At 49.5% G+C, this 10,242-nt stretch overlaps 3 protein-coding genes across 3 annotated transcripts; 1 reads left to right on the top strand and 2 right to left on the bottom strand.

Moving 5' to 3' along the window:
- Nucleotides 1–1,430: 1,430 nt before the first annotated feature.
- Nucleotides 1,431–3,140, bottom strand: EI90DRAFT_1676485 (uncharacterized protein). Its single transcript, XM_039052015.1, has 7 exons — nt 2,735–3,140; nt 2,535–2,680; nt 2,337–2,475; nt 2,243–2,278; nt 2,158–2,187; nt 1,877–2,108; nt 1,431–1,798 (listed from the first exon to the last, which is right to left on the bottom strand). The coding sequence occupies exons 1-7, from the start codon at nt 3,050–3,052 to the stop codon at nt 1,569–1,571; spliced, it is 1,131 nt and encodes a 376-aa protein (XP_038913706.1). The 5' UTR covers nt 3,053–3,140; the 3' UTR covers nt 1,431–1,568.
- A 1,665-nt stretch (nt 3,141–4,805) lies between these two features.
- On the bottom strand, nt 4,806–5,622 carry EI90DRAFT_3126688 (uncharacterized protein; the record flags this gene model as incomplete). The annotated part of the gene is made up of 3 exons (XM_039063940.1): nt 4,806–5,109; nt 5,213–5,264; nt 5,328–5,622. 3 exons carry the CDS (start codon nt 5,620–5,622, stop codon nt 4,806–4,808), a joined length of 651 nt encoding a protein of 216 aa, XP_038913705.1.
- A 592-nt stretch (nt 5,623–6,214) lies between these two features.
- On the top strand, nt 6,215–7,123 carry EI90DRAFT_1676409 (uncharacterized protein). The gene is made up of 2 exons (XM_039052014.1): nt 6,215–6,662; nt 6,745–7,123. Exons 1-2 carry the CDS (start codon nt 6,501–6,503, stop codon nt 7,018–7,020), a joined length of 438 nt encoding a protein of 145 aa, XP_038913704.1. The 5' UTR covers nt 6,215–6,500; the 3' UTR covers nt 7,021–7,123.
- Nucleotides 7,124–10,242: the final 3,119 nt, after the last annotated feature.

The raw sequence follows: 10,242 nt of genomic DNA, 5'->3' as shown, positions 1-10,242 counted from the left end.
CTCCTCTTTTCAGCACCTCCTGATCCATTTCTAGCACCTCCTGCTCCACCAGCAGCTGCAGCCGGTCCACCAACTGTGGCTGCCGCTCCACCAGCTGTGGCTGCTGTTGTACCTGCCGCAGCAACTGCTCCAGCAGCTGCAGCTCCCGCTCCAGCAGCGGTAGCTCCAGCAGCGGTAGCTCCCGCTCCAGCAGCTGCTGCCGCAGCTGCTCCAGCTGCTCCAGCTGCTCCTGCTGCTGCTGCTGCTGCTGCTGTGGCAGCCCCTGCTGCTGCTGCAGCCGCCCCTCCAGCTGCTGCAGCAGCCACCCCTCCAGCTGCAGCAGCTGCTCCAGCTGCTGCCACTGCTGCTGCTGCCGCCACTGCCACTGCCACCACTGGATGTCACTAAGCCAGGAAAGCCTTGAATAGGCATCATGCACAACAGGCTGAATGTGGGCTAAGCAGCTAGTTTTCTATCTTAAAGGTTAATGATAAGAACCTGATGTAAACAGCATGATCATTTACCATGAAGAGAAGAGTTTCCTTTGATCCTTGAACAATATGATCCACTTTCCCAATCACCCATAGGACTTTCATCCATTGCAGTAACACTCCCCCTTCAACTCCACCCCCTTGACCAGTGAACTTCTCCAGTGTATCCCTGACTTCTTCATCAACTGACTGCAGCTTGCATAGATGGGATGTCCAAAAGCAGCATGCATACTGCACTTCCTCCTTAACTACTGAAGTGGGCCTGACACTTAGATCCTTCATATCCACCTTGAGTGAACTCCCTGGTCCTAGCTCAGCAATGAGAAGGTTCAGGCAACGAAGAGCCATCCACTGCTCATGCTTCTCCACATCACCCCTGAGCTGAGGATTCTTGCATCGCTGCAAGACAAAATCAGGAAAGGAAGGGTGGTAGACTTCAACTCTGTCTTCTACATGTGGTGGTAGTGGCACAATGGATTGGATGCGTGTAAGCAGTGACTTGGGATTGGAGACCTCAGTGAAAGCACCCAGCCCTTTCAGGGTCAATGGATCCTTGAGCAGGACAATGGTCTGTAGAAGACAATGGAGCTCCACAAGCCTGTCTTGTCTGCCTGTGTTGAGGATTTTGGCAACACAGGCAGACAAAACAGTTTCATATAGCCTATCAAGCTCAGCATGGGGACCCACATCGGCTTCCTGACTGCCTTTCAAGATGGAGTCCAGTTGATAAACAGGACCCTCATCATCATCATTTATGAACTTGATGGCAGTGGCAGCCCAGATGAAAAGCTGGCCAGCTTTCCCCACAAGAGCTGAGATCATACCTGGAAAAGGCCACCCATCTGGAAGATTCCCAAATCGTTTACAAATAGACTGGAGTCCATCCCGAAGATACAACTCAATGTCATGTGAACTATCAGCTTCATGAATCACAATCTTGTCAACATGGTCAAGATCCGTAGTGATATGGGATTCTGGTCGGCTTGTGATGAGGATGCGGAGACCAGTGCCAGAGCAGCCAGGGGTGCCAGAGCAGCCAGTGATGAAAGGGCAGCCAGAGCAGCCAAGGATGTGGTGGAGCAACTCTTTTGCTCCATCTCATTCACACTCATCTAGGGCATCAATTATCACGAAGAGGGGTTCGGAGAGTTTGAGGTCTTTCAGGGGGGTAAAGAGGAGCGAGGAATATTGGGTGGCAAGGGAGGCATCATAAAGCTTGTCATCCTTCTTCAATGCCTCTGCGACAGCGGCACCGAATTTCGGAAGTTTCTTGGCAAAGTCCCGCACGATCGTCCCAAGGAAGCGCTTCGCGTTGGACAACTCGTCCTCTTGACGGACAAAGAAGAAGGTTGATCCAAGGAGGTCAGACTCATACTCCGCAATGGTACGCGCAATAGTCGACTTGCCGATCCCAGCTAGACCATTCAACCACAACACTGGCTTTGTTGTATCACTGATAGAGTGGTGCAACCATTGATTAACCTCCTTAATGATTTTCGTTCGCGTTCCGGGAAAACAGTTAGACGGAGCACCAGGCCGATTGGTGTCATAGCCAGCTTTGGAAGTATGTGGAAGCCTGTTGAGAAGAGACTCTAACTGCTTCGCTTCTTCAGCCGAGGCTTCGTTGCGTTTGTACGCCTGGAAATAGTCAGCACCTATGATGCGTACACTGGGGTCGAAAAATTACCTTAATCTCCTCGATCCCCTCGCGAAGTTGCTAGGGTATTGGTCAGCTTGGTGCTGTGAGAAAGCCAGTGCAAGCTGTACCATACCTCATTCTGTAAGTAATGTCGGACCCCTTGTGCAACCTATGTCCATATATTAGTGCTTCCAGCGTGATACATAAAGTAGCGGAAGGATATCTACATTAAAGGCCTCTAAAGCATCGCGTATCCTTCCCCCAGCCTTCCCCACCTCGGCTGCGGTTGGTTGAAGATTCGCCCATCGGTAGCCAAGGCTCTTGTCCCCGTACGATTTCAAAGGCGAAATAGCCGTTACGAATTCACTGAAAGGGACGGTCAGAATGCTCTGACTCTGAGAACCACTCAGGATATCTGAACATACCCCGATAAAGCGTCAATGGCTTCGCTTAGCTCGGAAGGAACAGAGGGTTTCCCTCCGTATTTTTCAAGTGGCTTCGATACTGACTGGTTAAAGAATTTGACAGTGTCCTCAAGCTGATGAATCGCATCTACATTTGCGCCGACTGTCTGTGAGGGCAACTATTAGCGTTGCGTCCCCGCCGCGGCGGTTACAGAACCTACGTCCAACTGGTGAACTATTTCAAGGAAGCCTCCAATCGCGCTCTTGAGCCCAGGAACAGGGACACTATCTAGACTTGCTTGAGCAATACGCAGCACGTCCAGAACACCGTTCCAAACGGTACTGAAACCCGCATTACTTGAGGGTGCCGCTGCCACTTCAGGTTCGGCTACCACTGCGGGTGCAGGTGCGGGTGTCACTATTGACTCAACAGAGGAAGGCCGTGGTGCGGGTTCAGCAGAGGAAGCACCTGGAACCGGCGACGATGTAGCTCCCTTCGTCGAGAATTTCCCCTTTAATTTTTTGAGGAACGTTCGCATGTTGAACAGACTATAAGGACGATTGACAATGACACGAAAAATCAACACGTTGCAACCTCGTGCACGACACTAAACAGGAAGTTCTTCGCATCCACACAGGCGCCCATCCCGACGGTCTAAATGAGGAGCCAATACATGTGTAAAATACAATCTCGTACTCTGTGACTTGGGTTCAGGGACCGACTGTGGTTTTGTTAAATGTCACCCTGGCTGCGATATGACAGAACTTTGTGCACAGACTCCTGCCAAAGATCGTCTCTCGATCTTCCTCACATATTCATGCTAGCTTCTCACAATACCCAAGTACGATGACGAAGAAGCACATAGAAATCGCGGAATGACAGCTGGGGGGATCCATCTGGCCGTTGCGATGTCTGCTTCAGAGGGAATCTCATCCATCAAAGCCATCTTTGTCTGGTCTCCGAAGTCCGCATCTGCCTGCTCAGGTCAACACCAGACATATCACATTCGCGATCGACGTTTCATGATTCGAAACAATCCTGGCCGCTATTAATCTGGTTCCAGTGACGTCCGCTCGCAGGCGCGCTAATTGCTCCGTCTGACATTCACCATCTTCACTCCACTTAACGGTATGGCCGAGAGAGAGCGGGGCGCCCCACGATCACTTAATACACTTTAACGTTGATTGCGTCACGGATGTCATCATAGGACCGAGCGGCAGCGCTGCTCCGCCGCTTGCCCCACCACATCACGATTAGGGACTGACATCGTCACCCTATCGTCTTGGATCTCACGCGCTATCCCTGGTCCTCTGATGTCGTGCGCAGGCATATTGCCTGTTCATCCTAATGTCTCCCCCACATCCCCGCATACCCACAAACCATTCTCAGAGTCACCACACTCACACCCGGGCTCCCTCTGAATACAACCTCCTTATCATTCATATCCAAGTGAGTGTGCATGACTTCTGCGTCTCTCTCATCGTGATCAGTTAGACAAAAGCGACTAATCGTTGGGGTATCCAAAGTAGATTGCATTGAGCATTCCAATCCAAATAAACTAAAACCAATTACCCATCTAACGCATTGCTAATCAAGCAAAAGAGTGGTGGTGGGTATACACTCGACTCGTCGAGGAAAAGCAACTTCGAGTGACCCACACACCAGTGAACAACTCGAACAGATTAACAAATACGGAAGGGAATGGAAATGGGAGAGAAGGGCAACTAGGTTGGAAGCATAGAAGAGAGGGCATCAAGTGTGACGGGAAGGAAACCGCTTTAGAGAAGTCATGATAGACGCACGAACCTATGGGTTGCATAGAGGAAAGATACAATAGAGTCGAATTGTAAGACGAATACAAAGCGAGAGGAAGGATCCTCGGATGGATAATACCCGTGTCTCTGACAAGTGGAAGGGAAACGCGAGGGGAAAGTGATGAGGGTTTTCCTTCCACAGTCTGTTGCGGAGGAACATTAATGATACAGTGCAGATGTTGCGCAGTGGACACGCAACCGGAGAACGAAGGACGAGCTCATCTGCTAGTAATACAGTAATTTAGGAAATTTTGAGCTTGATAATACAATGCCGTTCGTGCTTGTCGTAATGTTCATGCTCTTGCTTCGTGGGTGCGGTGTCGTGATGCAATATATGAAGGACTTCAGCGCGAGAGATTGCATAAAATCCATGCCATACCTCCATGGAAAGAGAAAAAGAGATAAGGGATTGAGGGTCGAAAAGTCAAAGATGGATGGATACGATATCCCATCGAAAATCGATAAGATACGACGCGATTAGTAGTCAACACCCTTGAAGTCAGCTCGCAGGGTATGATAGGCATCTTTACGAGATCTCCCTTCTAGAAATGAAGTAACTTGGATGGAGGAGACATGAAAACTAGGTGCTAACTTGGGCGACCGCAGCCCTGCCGGATTCGAGCTAGGTATCGTCGGAGATGCAGTAAAAGTTGATGACGATGACACAGAAGAACCGCCCTGCTTTAGATTGGAAAGTCGTTTCTTCGCGTGGAAAACGCCCAAATGAACTCGCACAGAAAACAGATCCCACCGTTTCCGTGCAGACTCTGCAGAGCTTGATCTAAAATCGAAAAGAGATGGTTTGAATATGTCGATTTAAGTGATTACGAAGTAGGGAGAGGCGAAGTAGAATATCACGGAAAATAAAAGAAACAATAACTCACGCCTGCTGTGCCTGGTGTTCAACATCACTCCCAAACCCATCGAATTCCCCTCCTCATCGAGATCAAGGACCCAAGTTCTGCCGGGCGAGACGGATCATTGACGTCCGCCTATTACCTTGAGCCTTGGCAGTAGTAGTCGATGGATGAGATGAATGGTGGTGCCCTAGTATAGTCTCCTCTTCTTCGTCATGGAAAGTAGTAGTAAAAGGGGAGGCGGGATCGGGGAGCAAGTAAGTGGGCAATGCAATTCCAGGCGAAGCCGTTCCCCCATACATCCATGCGCCGGGGCCGTTCAAACTGGGTGGTAGAAGCAGACATGAAATATGAAGATGCTGGGGAAGATGTGGATGTAGATGGTGTGTAGCGCGAATATATAGGAGGTGAGAAGAAGAGAAGAAGAACACAGACATGATCGTTCTGAGTCGATCGATACCCACCTTGATGAAATGCAAGACCCAAAGACCCATCCACTCTCTCTCACTGATCGTCCACGTCCACGTCATTCTGTCTCGATCCTGGTTGTATAGGGACAGGAATGGATGGGCTTGCCGAACGTGGAAATGGATGATTTACGGGGAGAAGTAGTCAAAGATGAGATAGATGGTGTATGTATACACAGTTGCAGTCATTGCCGTGTAGCTGGGAGAGGCCAGAATTAAGTCTGAGTGAGGGAGCACGCGCGGCGGTGAGATTATGGATATAATAATTTACCGACGGGGATATCACGGAAGGCATGAATGGAATCAGACCCAAAGATGACGTGATGGCACGGAAGGACGAGTGCTTTCGCTGATGCGGCTCCTCCCGCCACTACCTAGTGATATGTAGACCAAGAAGAGTCGGTTTCATGGTTTCATGGTGTGTGTGTATATTCATCCTGCAGACTACAGGCTGCTCGTGAGAGCGCCAAGGGCAGGGGTCTCAAAATGGTTCAATGGCAGACCAGTATGAGGTATATGTTACATAAACGCTGTACATAAATCATGAGCCTTTCTCGCTATTCAGTCCATTCACAGTCCGTGCTGAGAAAAGGACGAAAAAACGAAATTACACGCAAGTATCTACATATCGTTAATCCTAAGAGTATTCCTCAATCCCCATAAAAGAAGGCGCCATATCTCCTTTCCCTTTCTCCTTCCAGTATATCCTTTTAGATATAATATCTTTTTCATCATCGTCTCCGGTCTACAGCCTGATATCCAACCTCAACGCCATCCGATACAGTTTCTGTTGTATCTGCTGAAGATCGTCTGTATCCACCTCTCCTACCCTAGACGGATCATTCCTAATGTTTTTTTTACCACCAATAATAGATTTCGATGCCTCGACGGCTGGATTCGCCACCCGTGCAATCCATGTAGGCTCCGAGCCTAGTGGTGAGACTGGTGCTGTCATCCCTGCCATCTCCCTCAGCACCACATACAAACAATATGCCATAGGCATTCACAAAGTATGTCCTGTCCTTAATTCCTTTCATCTTTACTCTTCACTCATCGGACTTCTTACCGATCATAACCCCCTTGCCTTCCTAGGGGCATCCAGGGATTCGAATACACTCGCTCCGACAACCCAAATCGCCGCAGCTTCGGAGCAGGCGGTCATACTGCCATAGCAGTAGCTTCTGGGTCCAGTGCCACCGCGCTGCTTGTGACAGCTGCGGGTCCCAATTCTATCCGTCAACGATGTCTATGGTGGTACTGCCCGATATTTCACCCGAGTCGCAAATGTCATTCAAAACCTCGCTACCACTTTCATCGACCTCGAATCAGCTCGAAGTATATGACGCATTCAAGATAATACAAAGCTAATTTGGGTTGAAAGCCCAACTAATCCCACGCTTCGCATTAGTGACATACCCCGAATCGTTCGCATCGCTAATTCTCATCCTTCTCGTCCACTCGTCATAGTAGATAATACCTTCCTATCTCCTTTCTACTCTTCCCCTTTCCTTCTCGGCGCAGACGTCGTCTTACACTCGGTCACAAAATACGTCAACGGTCATTCAGATGTCCTCATGGGAGCAGTCGTTCTCCCTCTTCCACACACACCTACCGAATACCCTAATCCTAAACCACTCGCAGCCACATTGGAATCTAAACTTCGCTTCCTTCAAAATGCTATCGGAGCTGTGCCAAGCGCCTACGACAGTTGGCTCGCACAACGTGGAGTCAAAACACTTGCCCTTCGAATGAAAGCCCACGGTGAGAATGCCTTAGCTGTTGCACGGTGGCTTTCAACCCGAGGCAAGGAATTAGGACTTGTAGACTGGGTCATTTATCCGGGATTAAAATCTACAGCATCCCGGCGGGTCGAAGATAACGAACGAGTGTACGAACTCGTCCGTGACACGCTTCTCTCACCTCACGCACGTAAATGGATCGAAGGCGGAACGTGGTCGGGTCGTGATGATGGGCTGGAGGGGATTCCATTCAGTGGAATGGTCTCATTCAAGATCGCCTCCGCTCCTTCATCTATCCTTTCTCCCGCCGAAGTTTCTGAACCTACCTCAACTGCATCCCGCTTCCTCACGTCCACTCACCTCTTCTCGCTGGCCGAGTCATTGGGCGGAGTCGAATCGCTTGCTGAACTCCCAGCTTTGATGACTCATGCGGGTATACCCGTTGAGACGAGGGAGAAATTGGGCATTAGTTCAGGGCTCATCAGATTGAGCATAGGCGTTGAAGACAAGGAGGACTTGTTAGTTGATTTGGAGAGGGCTTTGAGGTGGGCCGTGAAAGGGGAGGTGTGGGATGTTAAGAGGGATGTTGAATTGGGATTGGGTGTAGCCGAGGGAGTGACCAAGGTTTTGGCTGTTGACTCTGAGGACTCGTCTAGAATCGAGGTGCACGATGTTGTGCCTGTTCAAGTTCACGCTTGATGCGAGCATGGTTTGTGGCTACATGAAGATGAAAACGCTGTAGCTTTTGCTTCTTGGCGACTTGTGACTTGGTTTCTTTTGTAATTTGTCGGTCGTCATATATAGAGCGAGCTTTACACACCAGGCAGCTCGACTTGTGCTTCTTGATTTGTGCAAGTACCCAATATCTTACAGGGAAATATATAAGCGAACGTTGTTGTAAACGCGGCGTTCCAAATATGGCAACCCGCTTCAGCGGTTCACTCGGCACCTTGGACAACTGATATCCAGGCATATAGAGAGGGGTTCTCAGGATGTTCAAAGAAGGTCCAGAGGCCTCTTTTGTATGGGAACATCCCAGGACGCAAGGGGGTGTCGGCATTTCCCGGTTGAAAGGTATGCGGACATGTAACTTCATGTACTTACATGCAAGGTCTAAAACAACATTGGGGTGACCAAATTCAAGTAAGTAGGCTATTGGGGTCATGTTTGCGGGTCTGGCCAATGGGGCAATGCTTGTTATGTCAAAACCCTGAACCAACTGATGCTTGCGGAGTGTCCCCTCCCTATTATCCCCCAACCCAACCCATTTAATGAGCCCAGAGTTATTCCCACCTAGTTGATACCTCATCCCATTCCATTGAATGCAACTGATTATAATTTAACATCTCCCTAGTTATCAGCAACGGAACTAAGCATGATATTGATGTGTGGTAGAAATAGTGGTAAATACATGGGTTGAAGCCCAATGTATCATTGACAGCAAAGGGAGCCAATGACACTGTGCCACCTCAAAAGTTTGTTTTGGTTCAAAAACGGGACCAATTTGGAGTTTGGAGCTGGGTTAGGCTGGGTAATAGCCTTCAGCCTATAGTGTTAAAAACCCCAGAGGTAGTGGAAGAGGGGGGTAAATGCGTGAGTCCGAATGCAGGTGGGGCTCAACTAGAGGGGGTCCGAGGGCTCCGGTAGTGAACCGAAGCTTCTCAGGGAGCCCGGTTCTGCTGGATGGTACAAGAGGCTCTAAGAAGGACGCGGCCTCAGCGACTCGGAGGGAGCGCTGTGCCTCCGTTACGTCTCAGTTAGTCCTTGTATTTCTTATGTCTGAGGTGTCTTGTAGAACAGGGACAGGAATCACTCAGAGGGACTTTGGGTGGCATTTTAGTCAAGATTAGAACTGAGGAACTACAGGTTCTAATCTATGTGTATTTATTAAAGGAGGATGGGGAGGACTTTAGTCAAAGCCTGAAATGACAAAATGGGGAAAACACCGAAAGGTACCAAATGATACTGAGAGGTACCGAAAGGTTCCGAACGATATCTAAAACGGGGAACCGAGGTGTCGGGTCAAGGAGGGCGGAGTTGGAGGCTGGAAAATGAATGGGGAAGACAAATGGATAAAGGGGGTTAGCCGACTGAATGGTAGTAAGAGGGTAGTCGTGCTAAGAATGGAAGATGACTAATAAGTGATAACGTGAGGGAGATCACTGAAGGATGCGGGTAGCTCCGAAAGCGGAGTTGCGTATCCGAAGGATGTTGGGTGATTCCAATAAAAGAAGTGGGTGGAGGAATGGTTTAAGGGCATGTCACGGGATGTCGGAGGTCCGTCAGGATATCGGAGCGAATCCGGGGTCTCTGAATGTTCCGACTCGGGACCGAGGTTCCGGGATGGGAGTGGTCAAGGTTCGGTGTGCCGCAACCAGACCGGAGCTGAGACAGTCAGGAGGGAAGGTGACTTGGAGAGTGGGGAGGCAAGGTGTAGGGGATGGTGAAGTTGTTAGGAAGGTGTGATGTGGTGGGAATGCGCGGGGTCGGGATTCCGGGATATGACATATAGCTGGGTTGGGTTGGGGAATAGTGGGGAAGCTTGGCAATGAATGATGAAAAATGTGACCATACTATTTCATGGCACAAGTCATGATTGTGCAGGGAAATGGGTAATGTTGCCAAATATGGGCAAGGCAACTGCCGAAGCCTGTGGCATTCTCCGATTGAATTGGGGGGGGGGGTTTCCCAAGATTGGGAAAAACACGTAACTGGCATACCTTTCGTGTCTGCATTACTGACACTGTCAGGGCAATAGCCCTGAACCCTGAGCCATATGTAATTAAGATACATATAGTCACGTGGGTAAGCGGTAACCTCCGGGTAACTGCTTACACACCACCGTAAAATA

This window comes from Cantharellus anzutake (genome assembly GCF_015039405.1).
Source record: "Cantharellus anzutake strain C23 chromosome Unknown EI90scaffold_39, whole genome shotgun sequence".
In the NCBI taxonomy this organism is placed as follows: domain Eukaryota; kingdom Fungi; phylum Basidiomycota; class Agaricomycetes; order Cantharellales; family Hydnaceae; genus Cantharellus; species Cantharellus anzutake.
The sequence above is the reverse complement of the archived record's forward strand: the minus strand, read 5'-3'. Positions and strand labels throughout refer to the sequence as shown.